Source organism: Bos indicus, chromosome 5 (assembly GCF_029378745.1).
Source record: "Bos indicus isolate NIAB-ARS_2022 breed Sahiwal x Tharparkar chromosome 5, NIAB-ARS_B.indTharparkar_mat_pri_1.0, whole genome shotgun sequence".
NCBI lineage: Eukaryota > Metazoa > Chordata > Mammalia > Artiodactyla > Bovidae > Bos > Bos indicus.
The window spans coordinates 116995395-117013357 of NC_091764.1; the positions used below are offsets into that span (position 1 = coordinate 116995395).

General features: G+C 48.5%; 1 protein-coding gene across 5 annotated transcripts in view; it reads left to right on the plus strand.

The window, feature by feature from the left end:
* The window catches only part of PPARA (peroxisome proliferator activated receptor alpha), a 73415-nt gene that overhangs the window by 37126 nt on the left and 18326 nt on the right, over window positions 1–17963 (plus strand). For 3 of the 5 annotated variants that reach the window (XM_070790577.1, XM_019961972.2, XM_019961970.2), the window contains 4 exons: window positions 7421–7670; window positions 14684–14844; window positions 16492–16630; window positions 17547–17749. In XM_070790577.1, coding sequence (XP_070646678.1) covers window positions 7457–7670; window positions 14684–14844; window positions 16492–16630; window positions 17547–17749 — 717 coding nt within the window. In that variant the 5' untranslated portion in view covers window positions 7421–7456. Of the gene's footprint in view, window positions 1–1009; window positions 2836–7420; window positions 7671–10936; window positions 12761–14683; window positions 14845–16491; window positions 16631–17546; window positions 17750–17963 lie in introns of those variants that run through there. The other 2 variants (XM_070790578.1, XM_070790579.1) reach the window with 2 other exon arrangements.

Genomic DNA, 17963 nt, shown 5'->3' on the forward strand with positions numbered 1-17963 from the left:
CCTGTTGGTCTGTCGTCTGAGTGGCAGAAGCTCAGTGTCCGCCCCGCTGCTCCTGGTTCTGTCTTCTTTGGGTCAAAGTGTTTGTGTCATAAATATGCGTTTAATTTCCGTGGACCTTCGCTCACAACTTCTTACGTTTATTTCTTAATTGAAGTCAACTTGATTTACAATGTTGTGTTCATTCACGCTGCACAGCGATTCAGTTATATGTATATACACACACATATGGTGGTGGTGGGGCTGCTCAGTCGTGTCTGACTCTGTGACCCCATGGACTGTAGCCCGCCAGGCTCCTCTGTCCATGGGGTTTCCCAGGCAGGAATACTGGAGTGGGTTGCCATTCCCTTCTCCAGGGGATCTTCCCAACCTAGGAATCAAACCCGGCTCTCCTGCACTGCAGTCAGACTCTTTACTGAGTGAGCTACATAGTAGCCTTATATGTATATAAGCCATATACAGTTTTTCATGTTCTTCTCCATTACGGGTCGTCGCAGGGGGTTGAATGTAGCTCCCTGTACTCTGCAGTAAGACCTTGTCGTCCCTCCACTCTGTGTAATAGTTTTCATCTGCTAACCTCAAACTCCCAGACCATCCCTCTCCAACCCCCATCCTCCTTGGCAGCCAGCAATCTGTTCTCTCTCTTTGTGAGTCTGCCTCTGTTTCCCAAGTAGGTCCCGCTGTGTCGTATTTTAGACTCCACGTATACGCAACGTCATATGGCATTTGTCTCTCTCTGACCTACTCCACTCTGGTATGGTAATCTCTAAGTCCGTCCACGTTGCTGCTGTTGGCTTTGTTTTGTTCTTTTTATGGCTGAGTAGTAGTCATGTATCCGTCTTTGCCACGGCCCCTTTATCCATTCGTCTGTCCACGGACGGGTAGGTTGTCTCCACGTCTCTGCTGTTGTAAATAGTGCTGCTGAGAACATAGGGATGCACGTATCTTTTTGCGTTGTAGTTTTGTCTGGATATCCCTCCAGGAGTGGGATTGCTGGATCACAGGCAACTCCATTTTTGTTTTTTGAGGGACTCCATACTGTTTTCCACAGTGGCTGCATCCACTGGCTTCGGTTCTCAGCTCACGCACCTTCCGTCGCAGCTGGCACCAATGCGCGTCCAAAGTGGCCACTTGCCTGTGATTATTTTGGTATCACCATCCACAAAAGTAAGATTATATTTCGGAACGATAACTCCATTTTCAGGAACATGGGAAGGAGTGGGTTTGAAGTGCTGGAACAGCTACATGATAGAGTGTGACCTTTCTGTAAAACTGGAGGGAGATTTCTTGGAAATGATCGGGAATGTTCTCTTTGCACCTTTAAAGACAGGTGTAGAGGCTCACAACATCCTCTTGTCTCCCATTTCTGCCTGCCAGACTCTTGATTACAAAATTTCACGTCTTAAGCGTTGTTGGAAAAGATCTAGAAAGCTCTAGTCAAACCTATTGTGCAGAGTGCTCCTAGCATGTTTGATTTAATTCGTTAAAATGCACAGTCCTTTGTTTTCTTTTTATTGTACTCTGGAACTTTCTCTTCTGTTTCAGACGTGTTTCCTAGGCCTTTTCTATACTTTGTTAATCATTATGCAGGCCCTAATGATTAATCTATTTCAGTGAACTTCAGGTGCAAGGTAAAGTTGCAGAGGGCTTTTTGCATTATTTTGTTTATTTTGAAATGTTGTTTCCAGTCCTAACCCAGCAAGTTAAGCCAAAAGTCATCTCGGTAGTTGTGTAATCTCCATAAGGTGTACAGCACAGTATAAAGAATGTGACAAGGTAGTAAATCAGAGTCGATGAAAAGTGGAAAAACTCCTTGTCTGAAAGCTGCTTGTCTGCCCACAAATGGCACTCTTTTGACAAAAATCCCCTCTTTTACTTTTAATCACTCAGTGAAGTGTAGTCAGACTTACCCGAGTGAAGACAGCTGTCAGCAGATTGCTCAGAGGCAGCATTGTCAGGCCTGAGAAGGGACCATCTAGCAGGGCTTTACGGTACGGTAAGAACTGAACAGAGCGGGGTAAAGAGAAGCAAAGTAAAAGACTGATGTTTGCTCAGCTATTTATCTGGACCCTTTTGAGTCAAACATAAGTTCTGAGCAAGAGAACTCCAGCCTAATTCCACTTGTTCTTTTTCTTGAGTATGTGATGTCACAGCATAGAAATATGTTTAGATGGTGAACTTTTATTTAGTACTTTATTTCAGAGAACATTTGCAAAAGGCCTCCTAGGTCCAAGAAACTCTGTTAATAATGTGTGTGCGCGGGGGTACTTCCCTGGCGGTCCAGTGGCTAAGCCTCCACGTTCCCAGTGCAGGGGGCCTGGGTTCGATTCCTGGTCAGGGAACTAGGTCCCGTATGCCACCACTACGGCCTGGGACAGCCGAATAAACTAATTAAATAAATAAATACTTTAAACAAAAACTTTAAAAAGTAACGTAAGGGGACAAAAATGGGTGAGACACAGCAACACCCTCGGGAGACAACAGCCAAGTGAGTCCCCGCTTTGTTACTCCGATCAGATAATGAGACTTCCTGAGTCTCTGCAAAGCACTGTTGTGTCACTGAACGTTCTCCAGGTCCTCTCTCTGCTGCTTCTCTGGTAGAGTCAGACTGGCGCTCTGTCCACGCCTTTCCTGAGCAGTCGGTGATGCATGCCAGTCGGCCTCCCAGGCCGCGGGCACGGTCCCCGTCTCAGGATAAAGGTGCACCCCCCGCCCACCTCCCCGTGTGAAGCCTGCCTTTTCCTGCCCACTTGGACTCCTGCTCACTGCTTTCACCGTGACACAAACAGCTGGACGTGACTTAGTGGCTGAACAACAGCAAACGACAACGGTGCCCAGGTGTGTGTGTGTGTTTCGTCTCTCAGGCTTAGTTTCATGGTTATGATTCACTCTGTTAATTTCTCTTTTTTTCATTTAATTTTGTTTTAAATCTCTTTTTCACTGCACCGCTCAGCATGTGGGGTTATATAATTGTTCCCTGACCAGGGATCAAACCCACACCCCCTGCAAGGCTGAGTCTTAACCACTGGACCATCAATATTTTGACAGATCGGTGTTCTACTAAAAGTAGAATTTTAGCAGTTTACATTTGAGTTTCCCATATACGGGATACGGTTCTAACACTTAAGTTGGATGAGAAAGGGGAGAAAAAAAATGCATTTAGAAGCCAGTGAGTCTCAGAATGGATCATCCAGGAAGGGGGACGGAGTATGCATCCCCCACGTCTCTGTTGGAACTTGGCTTTATTACCGGTTAGTGTCCTCAACACCCACCACCCCATCGCTCGCTGCTCCCTGCCTGGAAACCGAGGCCTGTTTGACTTCCATTTGCACCACCTCCTGATGTCTTGCCTCTTGGCTACACTGGGAGCTGCTGAGACATCATTGGTGGTGTCTTTTTCTCTCTTCTAAAGCCCTGGAGGACCTAGGACCCTGGGCCAGGGCACGGTAACTGGCACCTGGCTGCCCGTCTTGGCCGACCAGGCGGTGACTGTGTTCTGTGGGCTCCAGAGGCAGGGACTTGCCGTGATCTTCCTGATCCCAGAGCAGAGGTGACTGGTGTGGAGGCCGGGTGTGCAGAGGCTGCCAGGAACCGCAGGCCCACGATGTACGGCGTGTGCCACGCGGCCTCGTCTTCACCTGTGGAAACGTCCAAAGGGCAGTGTCCCTTATCTGCTCTGGCTGGAAGCAGGCAGGGCCAGTGTGTCCAGTGATGTGTGGCGGCCGGTCCTCTGGCCAGAGGTCATGGTGTTGTCTCACTCCCCAGGGATCTCGTTTCAGTTCAGTTCAGTTGATCAGTCATTTTCCTACTCTTTGCGACCCCGTGGACTGCAGCATTCCAGGCTTCCCTGTCCATCACCAATTCCCAGAGCTTGCTCAAAATCATGTCCATTGAGTCGGTGATGCCATTCAACCATCTCATCCTCTGTCATCCCCTTCTCCTCCTGCCTTCAATCTTTCCCAGCATCAAGGTCTTTTCCAGTGAGTCAGTTCTTCATACCAGGTGGCCAAAGTATTGGAGTTTCAGCTTCAGCATCAGTCTTTCCAATGAACACTCAGGACTTATCTCTTTTAGGATGGACTGGTTGGATCTCCTTGCAGTCCAAGAGACTCTCAAGAGTCTTCTCCAACACCACAGTTCAAAACCATCCATTCTTTGGCACTCAGCTTTCCTTATAGTCCAACTCTCACATCCTTTAGCTCTTCATTAACAGAAACACTGATGTTTCTCTCCATAAATCTCAGGTACCCTTGGAAAGCAACCGAAAGGTAAAACGATAAGATGGCAGAGCATTCCAACTCCCTGTTGGAACGCCAGGGAGACTAGCATCGTTTGTAGTCAGAGTTGAGTTCCTCCGGATCTGGGCTCTCCTGGTTGAAAGATAGGATGTCTGCAGGAATACAAGCCTGCCTCCACCTGTGTTTTCCTTGCAGCACTGAGTATGATGGCACAGAGGAGGTGGTCGCGGCCCCGTTGATAACATGGCCCCTGCCTGGCTTTCGTATAGTTTTGAAGTTGAGTTTTATGGTGGAGGTAGTAAGTTAATGACTGCACTTTGGAATCTTTTGTTCATGGTGGAAAATACCTTTTTTTTTAAAAAAAAAAATCTATTTTAGATGTGGACCATTTTTAAAATCTTTATTGAATTTGTAATATTGCTTCTGTTTTATGTTTGGTTTTTTTTGCCACAAGACGTGTGGGATTCTAGCTCCCCAACCAGGGATGGAACCTGCATCCCTGTATTGGAGGGTGAAGTCGTAATCACTGGACCACCAGGGACCTCCCAGAAAATATCTTAAGGAATCCCTTTATCTCACTTGCCATTTGAAGAAATTCAATTATGATGCAGAATAAAATACAATAAAAAAAAAGCACAGATCACAGATTTACAGTCTGATTTAAAAGATGATAATATCTTCTCAATCATATGGAAGTTTAATGATTCCCTTTTCTTTTTCGCTATGGCGTTATCATTGACTATGATCATTTATTGTCAGAATCCTGGCATGAGATGTGACTCTCACAAAAGTATGTGAACTGGACCCATTTTTCGTTTCTAAAGGAAGGAAACCATCCCTTCATCTTTGCACTTGAAGCTGCTATTGATTTGCAGCCGGGCTGAGATGGGAAATGCTTTGACACAAGTACATTCCACAGGTCTGCTTTTGGCAGGGTCCTCTCCCTTGGTCCCAAAAGCCCAGCCTTCCGTGGTCATGGTGGCTCAGAGGGTAAAGTGTCTGCTCGCAACACAGGAGACCCAGGTTTGATCCCTGGATTGGGAAGATCCCCTGGAGAAGGAAATGGCAACCTGCTCCAGTATTCTTGCCTGGGAAATCCCATGGACAGAGGACCCTGGTAGGCTATAGTCCATGGGGTCGCAAAGAGTTGGACACGACTGAGTGACTTCCCTTTCCTTCTTTCTTTCTTTTCTTTCTTTCCTTGGTCCCAAGAGCCCAGCCTTCCGAGGTCGTGGAGGGACCACAGCGCCCCCCCTCCACCGCTGAGCCCTGGCCAGGACTGGTGGCACGCACCCCTCGGGTCCTGTCCTCAACATGAGCGTGGGCCTCCCTGAGACCATTTCAGAAGCTGAATGTTGCCTCGTCGGCCTTGTTGGCGAGGAGAGACCAGGCTGGGCTGGGGGGTGAACTTGGAGGGGGCCTCGGGAAGGCAGGGAGGGGAGGTCGGTTCAGGCAGGGGGCTGGGCTGACGCTGGGGTTCTAGATGGGGAGATGACCCGTGCCGCTGGTCTCGGGGGCACGGGGGCCGGTAGCCAGGGCGAGGTGGGGAAGGTGTGTCACCAGGGCCCATGTTGTGCAGGAGACCGGGCCCTGGTCTGAAGGTCGCAGGAAGTGGTTTCAGAGGTGTGGGCAACAGCGTGAACCCAGTCAGCACAGGGAGGACCTGTGCTTTGACTTTGTACCCGTACTCCGGCTGCCCTCGGGGCGGATCACGGGTTGCAGCCTCCGACAGTGTTTGCTTCTCACCGTCTAGGTGGCACGCAGGCCAAGATCGGAGTGTGGGCGGCTTTGGTTCCTCTCAAGGCCCCTCTGCTTGGGTCACAGGGCCACCGTCCGCTGTGTCCTCACGGGCCGCCCCCCTCAACCATGTGTACACCCCTGTGTCTCTTTGTGTGTCCAGATTTCCACCAGCCAGATTGGATTAGGGCCTCATCTTAATGTAATCACCCCTTTATTATGTCCAAATGCAACCCCATTCTAGGGCCCTAGGGCTTCCCAGGTGGCTCAGTGGTAGAGAATCCACCTACCAGTGCAGGAGACACAGGAGACGCGGGTTCAGTCCCTGGGTTGGGAAGATCCCTGGAGGAGGGCAAGGCTACCCACTCCAGTATTCTTGCCTGGAGAGTCCCATGGACAGAGGAGCCTGCTGGGCTACAATCCATTGGGTCGCAAAGAGTCAGACATGACTGGGCAGGCACGCACAGGCGTCGGGACTCCCACACAGGAATCTGGGGGGCACGCTGCAGCCTGAAAATGCCCATGTAGAGAGCGTTCTTCCGTGTGTGTGAGTTGAAACAGCCTGGCACTGCCGGGGACTGCCCTGTTTAGATTTTTGTGACCCCAGATGTGCTCGTCACAGCGTAGTCACCTTAGGAACACCTACCTGCACGGTGCACCCCACGGGCACAGAGAACACATAATTCTGTCCCCAGCTTGCCCGCCAGCTTCCTGCCCCTGCAACCCCCGGGGCCCCAGCCAAGGACACCGACCCGCTTGTGCCTGCAAGTAGCCCCGCAGGCATCCATCCTGGGGGCTCCGCGCTTGCCACTACTCTCGCTGGACATTCTCCCCAAGATGTCTGCACAGCTGTCTGCCGTGTTCCTGCTGGGGTCTGCGCCCTTTTAAGTGAGGCCCTCCCTGGCCAGCTGTGTGGAACTGTGCCCTCCCCATCCCCCTCCTGCATCCTTGCGTGCCCGTCAGACAGTCCAGACGTGTCCCCACCGGAGGGGCTGCCCCGGGCCAGCGGGGATGAAGCGTGTGTCCGCTGCTACTTCCGTCTTCCTCGGATACACAGAGGACACGGCAACGCAGAGGGAGTCCCGGCCGGGTCAGCTCTGGTCCTGAGACGAGCTCTTGTTTAGAGATTTTTCATTTTGAGGGGAGTTCCCTGGTGGCCCAGTGGTTAGGATTTGGTTCTGCCACTGCCAAGGACCTGGGTTCAGTCCCTGGTCAGGGAGCTGAGATCCTGCAAGCCGCTTGACCAAAATAAAAAATAAGAAGAATACAATATGTTCCTTTTCTTACTGAGCTTATCAAGAGTCAAGCGGAAGGAGAATGGCTGACAATGTTACTCTTTCGATTATGAGTTCAGGCATGTCCACTGGCCAGTGATGCTTCCGTTCAATGAAAGCCAGTGGCCCTCCAAGTCTCCAGTGTTTTCACTGACGGCTTCTCTCTCCTCCCAGGAGATCGGAGCTGGGCAGTGGGACCAGCTCCTCCCAATGGAGATGGTGGACACAGAGAGCCCCATCGGTCCCCTCTCCCCACTGGAGGCTGATGACCTGGAAAGCCCGCTCTCGGCAGACTTCCTACAAGAGATGGGAACCATTCAAGAGATTTCTCAGTCTATTGGGGAGGACAGTTCCGGAAGCTTCAGTTTTACAGAATACCAGTACTTAGGAAGTGGTCCAGGATCAGATGGCTCCGTTATTACAGGTAAGCGTACTACTTCCTGGAAAGCTTTACTCAGTAATGTTTTTTCCGCAGAGAACAGTGTTCGCGTCACCTGGAGGAGAGGTTGCGTCTTTCTGCCTTGAAATATGCAGCCGTGAGAGCGTGACATCCCGTGCCACTGGGCTTTTGAGGCGTCTCACGGTGTGTCCTCTTTATAAAAGCTGGACATAAGTCACATAATGCTTGAAATTCAGCTGGCAGCTGCTTTGTTTTTTAATGGTGTGAGTTTATGTTTCTTTAAAGCAGAGACTCCTATTGTAATAAAAATCACTGTCTTGTCTGGAAACGGATACGAACCATCTCCCTCCTCTTTTGTAAACCTTCACGTATGGGATGCATGAGCAGCAAAGCCCTACTGCGCAGCATGGAGAACTAAATTACTTTTTTCACTGTTGTTCAGTTGCTCAGTTGTGTCTGACTCTTGGTGACCCCATGGACTGCACCACATCTGGCTCCTCTGTCCTCCACTCTCTTCCAGAGTTTGCTCAAATCCACGTCCATTGAGTTGATGATCTAACTATCTCATTCTCTGCCACCCTCTTCTGCTTTCGCCTTCCCAGCATCAGGGTCTTTTGCATATGATAAACCGTAATGCAAAGGAATATTTTAAAAAGGAATGTATATATGTATATGTGTACAACTGAATCTCTCTGCTGAACAGCAGAAATTAATACAATGTGGCATATCAACTATGCTTTAGTAAAAAAAATATTAAAACTGTAAAAAAAGAATTTTAAGATGGTTATGGTAAAAAAAAAAAAAAAGAACTACATTAAGCATCAGGCGAGGCAGATACAAAGCAGTAAAATGTGGGGTCTAGTCTGGTAGCCTCACTGGGAAAGAGGGAGTCGCAGCGCAGTCCATCTCTCTGGGCAACATGTAAGCCACCCCGGAGACTCCTCTGGAGGTCCAGTGGCTAGGATTCCAATGCCTCCAGTGCAGGGGACATGGGTTCAGTCCCTGGTTAGAGAACTAAGATTCTTCAAGCCTTGCAGCATGCCCCCGCCAAAGCCACCCTGGGATAATGTGGTGTAGACTGCACCCTTGATTTAAAGGAGGCTCCTTTGGAGGTGGACTTGACTTCACTGTCCTTCTTGGCAGGAGTGGGTGTTGGGTTGGGACTGGAGGAGTCAGGATTGGACCGGCCAGGAGGTGTGTGTGCGGTTTTCCCCTCCGATCGCGGATTATCCCAGCTCCCTCGGGAGAACCGAGAAGGTTCTCCCGGCAGCGTCTGGTGGCAGGTCTCTGTGCTCTTCCACCCCCACGGCTCCCCTTGTGTCCAGGGCGCACTCCCCCACCGTCTTCTCCCATGTCCCCACCCCAGGAAGATGGTTTCCGAGACTGTGCACTGACCTTCAGTGACGGCGGGAGAGGGAGGCTGGAGGTTGGCTGGCAGCCGTGTTCACGGATAAACCCGTGTCATGGAGAGCATGGTTGAGAGTGCATGACCTGCGAGCCTGCTGGGGTGGGCGTTGTTCACCTCACACACAGGGGTCTGCACTGAGGTGGTGTTTGTGACAGGGCGTGCACCATGGCAGAAAGGAAGAAAGGGAAGCTTACAGAAAGTGACCAGACACACGTCCTTGACTCTCGGCCACTGGCCGCTAAGGTGGTGGGTGTGTGGTCATCCATTTTTACTTCCCTCCAGTTCTCCTTATCATGGTTAGTTAAACCTTCTGATCATTTAGAATCATCTCATAATCCATAAAATCTTTGTCTCCTAGTTAGGCTTTTCATTGCTATTGTTACCAATTCATTTGAGAGATAAAATGATTTCTTATTTGTAAATTCGATTTTTCATCCTTGTCTCTAACGGCTGCCTTGGTGATATTTCTAAGTTATGTAAATTGCAGATTCGGGAGGGCCCTCTGTAAAATGTGTTCACGGGCAAATTTACACCTAGGAGATTGGACGGGTGAGACTGTTTGCTCTGCCAGTCTGTATTTCCTGCCCTACCCCCGTAGCTGGCTTTATTGACATAAAAACTTCACATATCCAAACAGTGCAATCAGATGCGCACACACACGGAGACTTGTGCAGCCATCTGCACAATCAAACGGCAGCCCCGGCACCCGAAGCCTACTTGTGCCCTCGTGTAGTCCCTCCCCTCACCATACCTCCCTCTCTCCCACAGCAACCGCTGGTCTGCTTTCTGTCTTCAGTCAGTTTGTATTTGCTAGAATTTTATATAGATGGAATCGTACCGCGTGTTCCCTTTTTACTCTAAGCCCTTTCACTCAGCCAAATTAGATTCATCTGCACTGACAGCGTGTATCAACAGTTCATCTTTTAAAATTCCCTGTCTGAGTTTACCATGGTCTGTTTATCCACACTGTTGATAAACGTTGGGTTGTGTCCAGGTCTTGGCTGTTACAGATGCAGCTGCTGGGAAGGTTCACGTACATACCTCTGTGTGAACGGTGCTCCCAGTTCTCTTGGGTAAATAGGAGTGGAAGGGATCATGTTCTTCTGCTTCTGTGCATGTTTTTTTTTTCTTTACAGTTTATTTTTAGATACCATACATTGTGGATTTTGTTGATGATGGATATTTTGTATTTACATAAATATTCTTAAGTCCTGTTCTGGGAGGCAGTTAAGTTTTAACGTGGAAAATGTTGATCCTTTCAGGTCCTGTGGTTAAGCTTTGTTAGATGGGCCCAGAGCAGTGCTGATTCTAGACGTAATTTGCCCCAGTTCTGAGGCAAAACCCTTTTGAGTGTTTTACCCAGGGTCCTGAGAATTCTGAGATACTCCATACTGTTCCTTCTAAGCATTTGAGGTTGCTCTTGGAGTATCTTTTCTTTATCTTCCTTTTTTTTTTGGCCACACCCCACGGCTTGCCAGATCTTAGTTTTTCTAACCAAAGACTGAATCTGAGCCCTTGGCAGTAAAAGCCCAGGGTCCTAACCACTGGACCACCAGGAAATCCCCTGGAGCATCTTTCCTTTTAGGCTCTCAGCTGATGGAGCAGACATTTATGTGTGCATACAAACCCACATATGTACACGTGTCTGTATTTCTATATACAGCTGTCTGTCTCTATGTTAAGGTGATATAAGTTCAAACAAATGTCTGTACCTCTAATCCACCACCTCATGGACCACTCTAGCCTCTTATTCTTATCTGTGAGCTCATACTCCAACAGTATCCACCATCCATCCATCCATCTACCATCCATCCATCCATCCACCATCCATCCATCCATCCATCCACCATCATTAAATGAACATTTAGTTTTTCATTTCCAGTGTAGTGCCTTCTACTTCTGCTTCACTGACTACGCCAAAGCCTCTGATTGTGTGGATCACAACAAACTCTGGAAAATTCTTCGAGATGGGAATACCAGACCACCTTACCTTCCTCCTGAGAAACCCGCATGCAGATCAAGAAGCAACAGTTAGAACCAGACATGGAACAACAGACTGGTTCCAGATTGGGAAAGGAGTACGTCAAGGCTGCTGTATATTGTCACCCTGCTTATTTAACTTATATACAGAGTATATCATGCGAAATGCTGGGCTGGATGAAGCACAAGCTGGAATCAAGATTGCCAGGAGAAATATCAATAATCTCAGATATGCAGATGACACCATGCTTATGGCAGAAAGCAAAGAGGAACTAAAGAGCCTCTTGATGAAAGTGAAAGAGGAGAGTAAAAAAGTTGGCTTAAAACTCAACATTCAAAGAACTAAGACCATAGCATCTGGTCCCATCACTTCATGGCAAATAGATGGGGAAACAATGGAAACAGTGACAGACTTTATTTTCTTGGGCTCCAAAATCACTGCAGATGGTGACTGCAGCCATGAAATTCAAACATGCTTGCTCCTTAGAAGAAAAGCTATGACAAAACTAGATAGCGTATTTAAAAGCAGAGACATTACTTTGCCTACATCAAAGTTATGGTTTTTTTCCAGCAGTCATGCACGGATGTGAGAGCTGGACAATAAAAAAAGGCTGAGCACTGAAGAATTGATGCCTTCAAACTGTGGTGTTGGAGAAGACTCTTGAGAGCCCCTTGGACTGCAAGGAGATCCAACCAGTGCATCCTAAAGGAGATCAGGCCTGACAATTCTTTGAAAGGACTGATGCTGAAGCTGCAACTTCAATACTTTGGCCACCTGATGTGAAGAACTGACTCACTGGAAAAGACCCTGATGCTGGGGAAGATTGAAGGCAGGAGAAGAAGGGGACGACAGAGGATGAGATGGCTGGATGGCATCACCGACTCTATAGACACCAGTTTGAGCAAGCTCCGGGAATTGGTGATGGACAGGGAAGCCTGGTGTGCTGCAGTCCATGGCGTCACAAAGAGTCAGACAGGACCGAACGACAGAACAGCAAGTGCAGGGGCCTCAGAACTGCTCCCCCAGGGCCCTGTGGGGACAACCTTACTGGCTCAGGACAATGACCAGGCGCAGTTCCCTTTTCCTCTGGACTCACAGACTCCGTGCATTTCCAAGGTCATGCAGGTGAACATCTTCATCAGCTTTCCTACAAATGCTTCCCACATTTGTGATATAGTTAGGTTGTATAATTGCATTCTGTGTTTCATTCTGGAGCCCCTGGACCTCCTCAATTATTTTTTTTATTTGCACACATTAAAGTTCACTCTGAACTGTAAAACTCTGTGGATTTTGACCAGTAAATAGGTCGTGTATTCACCATTACAATTTCATATGAATAGTTTCACCACCTTGAAAAAGCCACCGTGCTTCCCCCATTCAGCCCTGCCTCCCTCACCCCACTCCAGCTGCTGATCTTTTTACCACCGATAGCTCTGCCTTTCCCCAAATGTCAGATATTAAGAACCGCATATGTAGCCTTTCGGAACTGACCTTACCTATTGAGGGGCCTCTTGGCAATTAAGAATAAAGCTGCTACAGCGCTGTCCACAATAGCCGAGACGTGGAAACCTCCTAAACGTCCATCGACAGAGGAGTGGATAAAGAAGATGTGGTGCATATGTAGGTTCAATGGAATATCACTCAGCCATTACAAAAAAGAAGTGATTTTTCATTTTTCTCAGCCATTTGGAGCAACATGGATGCAACTGGAGATTTTCATACTAAGTAAGTCGTAAAGAGAGAGACCAATAGCATATGACATCAGCTATGGTGGAATCTAAAACTCGACCAGAAATGAGCATATTTACCAAACAGAGACACACAGAGATAGAGCGCAGACTTGGGGTTCCCAAGGGGGAGGAGTGGGGGAGGGGAGGATCGGGAGCTGGAATTCGCAGATGCAAACTGGTATATACGGGGTGGAAAAAAACACGGTCCTGCTGTGCAGCACGGGGACCCACGCTCAGTGTCCTGTGACGAACTGTAAAGGATCAGAATATACGTGTGTGACTGAGTCACTGTTCTGTACGGCAGCAACTAAACATGACACCGTAAAGCAACTATAAAGAATAAAGCTGCTGAAAACATTCACATGCAGGTTTCTGTGTGGACACACATTTTCAGATCACTTTTGTCAATATTGTTATTGTCGTTCAGTCGCCAAGTCTGGTCCAACTCTTTGCGACCCCATGGACTGCAGGACACCAGGCCTCCCTGTCCATCACCAAGTCCCGGAGTTGACTCAAACTCATGTCCGTCACGTCAGTGATGCCATCCAACCATCTCATCCTCTGTCGCCCTCTTCTCTTGCCTTCAGTCTTTCTCAGCATCAGGGTCTTTTCCAATGAGTCAGTTCTTCGCATCAGGTGGCCAAAGTGTTGGAGCTTCAGCTTCAGCATCAGTCCTTCCAATGAATATTCAGGGTTGATTTCCTTTGCGATGGACTGGTTGGATCTCCTTGCAGTCCAAGGGGCTCTCAGGAGTCTCCTCCAGCACCATGTGCCAGTGTCTAGCAGTGTGATTCTTTAAGACTGTTTTGCTTCATAAGAAAGCGCCAAACGGCCTTTCAAAGCGGCTGCACCACTCTCTTCCTTAGAAGGAGAGCTTCTTTTCCTCCACCTCCTCACCATCATTCGATGGTGTCAGCTTTTTGGATTTTAGCAGTTCTGATAGCTGCACCGTGATGTCTCGTTGTTTTACTTCACAGTTGCCCAGCGACCATTGATGGGGGGCATGTTTTCATGTTCTTGCTTGCTCTCTGTGTCTTCTTCAGCCACATATCTATCCGGATCCTCTGTTTTTAATTGAGTTTTTAATTTCATTGCTATCGAGCTGTAAGACTCGTTCATGTATTTGGGATGCAGCTCTATTATTGCGGATGTGTTTTGCAAATAGCTTCTCCCAGTCTGTGGCTTGTCTTTTCATTTTCTTAACAGTGTCTTTTGCAGAGCAGGCGTTTTTAATTTTAAGAAAGCCCAACTTCTTTTTTTCTTGAGTTGTGCTTTTGGGTCGCCCTCATGGATTTTTATTGTCCTTCTGGTGCAATTTACTGAGTTAACAATTACAAAAGGGCTGGAAGGGAGGATGCAAAAAAAAAGCAACAAGTTCTGTGTGGGACACTTCAGTTTTTGGAATGAAGAATAAAGCTGCTGTGAGCATTCATGTGTATAGGCTGCTTGGGAAGTGGCCTTTTCTATGGGGCCGTGATTTGGTCCATTTTGTTTTGATTTTTATGAGTTAAAGGGTATAGTTGTTTTTTGGTTTTTTTTTTTTTTTCAGTTGGGGAGTCCCTGGCTAGGGGAGCTTCCAGATGTCCCCGCCCTGGTCGCTGTGGGAGGGCCGGGCCAGGGCTGACACAGGAAGGGAGCCCTACCCAGCAGCTGACGCCTCCCCAGTCAAAGCCCGGGGCGGTGGGGTGGGGGGGGTTGAGGGCGGGAGTGGTTAGGCGGGGATCGGATCCTCAGAAAGCTGGTCTTGGTGCTGGATGGAGGGCGGGAGTGGTTAGGCGGGGATCGGATCCTCAGAAAGCTGGTCTGGGTGCTGGATGGAGGGCGGGAGTGGTTAGGCGGGGATGGATCCTCAGAAAGCTGGTCTGGGCGCTGGATGGTGAGAGCGCGGAAGCTCATAACCCGCCCCTTCCTTTCCTAGACACCCTGTCCCCCGCCTCGAGCCCCTCGTCCGTCTCCTACCCCGCGGTCCCTGGCAGCGCCGAGGAGTCATCCAGCATCGCCCTGAACATCGAGTGTAGGATCTGCGGGGACAAAGCCTCTGGCTACCACTACGGTGTCCACGCATGTGAGGGCTGCAAGGTACGGGGACCCTGGATGCGGAGAAAAGTGACCTTTCAGGGACCACGTGTGCTTCCCTTTATGTTATACACAAATGTTTGTCGTTAGTAAGAAAGATCTGCTAAAGGGCGTCCCTGGTGGCTCAGTGGCAAAGAATCCGCCTGCAGTGCAGGAGCCGCAGGAGACTCGGGCTCAGTCCCTGGGTGGGGAAGATCCCCTGGAGAAGGAAATGGCCACCCACTCCAGTATTGTTGCCTGGAAAATCCCATGGACAAGAAGAGCCCGGTGGGCTACAGTCCATGGGGTGACACAGAGTCAGACGCGACGGAAGTGACTTAGCACAAGCACGTTAAAGCTGTTGATCAGAAACGGACCCCAGTAACACGTTCATTTCTCTCTTTGGAAAGCCTGTGGTATATTGCTGGACTGCTCTTTATTCGCGACGTGGCAAGTGTGCTGTTTGAAGGAGAATGAACCACGTTAAGGCTGCTCCCTTCATGGGGACGCGAGGTCAGACAGCTTCCGCGCACATTCTCTCTGCATCGTCCTCAGAAGGCCGCGGAGGGCAGTGGTGGAGCCCGCAGCATGTGCCAGCCAAAGGCCAGAGCCCGGGCAGAGTCCTCCCCGATGCTGCGGCACGCCCCAGGGTGTCCTTTCTGCCGGGGCCCGTCCACCCGAACCGCGGGCCCCGCAGCGAGTGCCTTGCTCCTTGCAAAGCTGTCTTTCCGCCGGGCCACGGCTTAGTCACCTTTGTTTACTTTGGGTTTTTTAAAAGTTGTTTCTCACTGGGTAAAGTTTAAGATGCTTTTATAAAGCAAGAAAGTTATTTACAACCAGCTGCTGCCGCCAAGTTGCTTCAGTCGTGTCCGACTCTGTGCAACCCCATAGACGGCAGCCCACCAGGCTCCCCGGTCCCTGGGATTCTCCAGGCAGGAACACTGGAGTGGGTTGCCATTTCCTTCTCCAATGCATGAAAGTGAAAAGTCAAAGTGAAGTCGCTCAGTCGTGTCGGACTCCTAGCGATCCCATAGACTGCAGCCTACCAGGCTCCTCCATCCATGGGATTTTCCAGGCAAGAGTACTGGAGTGGGGTGCCATTGCCTTCTCCATTTATAAGAAGCTAGCCTCCCTTTATTGTATAATCTTTATCTTTTAGAGAGTTTATATTCTCCCACAGAAATGCTTAGAACACTTTCATCACCCAAATGGACCTGTTCTCTAAGAAGAGAAAGTCACACTTGTAGAGTCTTAGCTGGGTGGGGTCACTCTTTGGGAGACTGTGTGCCTTCCCAGGTGAGGCGGTATTGGTATTACTTTGAATTTTGCCTCATTTTCTTACTTTTCCTTTTCCATGGAATGAAATTTCAAATTTTCAACCTGCCTCAATTATATCAGACTTAAAAAAAAAAAATTACGAACTTTATGTTTTTATTTGCCCGGGCTGTGCTGCACATGGGATCTAGTTCCCCAACCAAGGATCAAACCTGTGCCCCCTGCACTGGGAGCTCAGTCTTAACTGGGGGAGTCCCTACATTGGACTTTTTAGATGAACCATGTCTCTACATTAGTTCATCTTAAAAGAGAGAGTAAGTGAACAAGAAGCGTGAATAAAGGAATGACGCTGATCATCAGTTCCTAGTCGTTAACAAACTGTATGTTAATCCACAGGGTTTCTTTAGGAGAACGATTCGGCTGAAGCTGGTGTATGACAAATGTGACCGTAGTTGCAAGATTCAGAAAAAGAATCGGAATAAGTGCCAATACTGTCGTTTCCACAAGTGCCTTTCAGTTGGGATGTCCCATAACGGTAGGTAAGGTTGTCTCTCAAACTTCACCCACCCATGCCTCCGTCTGCCTCCCTTGTGGGCTTGGAACGTGCTGTACTTTGAATGAATGTGCTGCAGCATTTAATATTCAGGTCATTTTGTAACACGAGAGCCTAAGAAAGTAAGTCTCAGAGGGCAGAAATCCAGTACAGCCCTTGGTATTATGGTTAGAAACTTCAAATGGTGAAACTTGGATATAAGACTTTGCAAACACTTGGAAATCACAGAGATAATGTTCAGATCATATATATGAAGTGTGTGCCATTTCAAACATTTTACCATAAGTTTAATTATATTCAGTCATACTTTTATTTTAATTATTATTATTATTGGTTTTTTTTGGCCAAGCCATGTGGTATGTGGGATCCTTTCCCAACCAGGGGTCAAACCCACGCCCCCTGCATTGGAAGCATGGAGTCCTAACCACTGGGCTGCCAGGGAAGGCCCCCTACTTTTATTTTAAAACATGCCAATCACTACGTGAAAGTAAGTTTAAAATAATGTTCAAAAGAGTTGCTCGTCTACCTTCTGAAAAAGAAAAAGGTAATAGTTAACTCCTTCTAAGGCTCACTTTCATCTCCTTGATTGAAAGGGTCAATTATACACTTAATGACATCAAGTGACCTTGAGCCCGTCCTATTGATGAAGTGAGTAATGGTGCTATTTTTACTTTAACCTTTTGGTTTTGAAAGTCTAGGCTACGTGGAGTGTGAGCAGCACGCCCACCGCTCCACAGGGGGAAAGCTGAGCCGTGAAGTGTGTTCTGACTTCCTGCTGATGTTCGCCCACAGTTTGACCCGTAGTGTGAACTTTCCCTGCAGCTGTTAGTCATCACTCCCCGTTACGTCCTTCATTTCTCTGTTTCCCATGATTCCGTGTCTCCCCTCCGACCCCCAGCGATTCGTTTTGGACGAATGCCAAGATCTGAAAAAGCAAAATTGAAGGCAGAAATCCTTACGTGTGAGCATGACCTAGAAGATTCCGAAACCGCGGATCTCAAGTCTCTGGCCAAGAGGATTTACGAGGCCTACCTGAAGAACTTCAACATGAACAAGATCAAGGCCCGGGTCATCCTTGCCGGGAAGACCAACAACAACCCGGTGGGTGGCTCTGCTCTGTTAGTTACAGTCTGACGGGCTCCCTGGGCAACCTGTCAGCTAGAGTCGTGGCAGAGGGTGGAGGAAGTATGTTCTGAATGTTGGGAAAATAATATTTATCCCCGAGGCAAACGACAGACAATGCAATGGAAACGTTTTCATTCAGAGACTGTGAAACTCAGCCTGACAGCAATTCCCATCCATTGATCCACCTCAA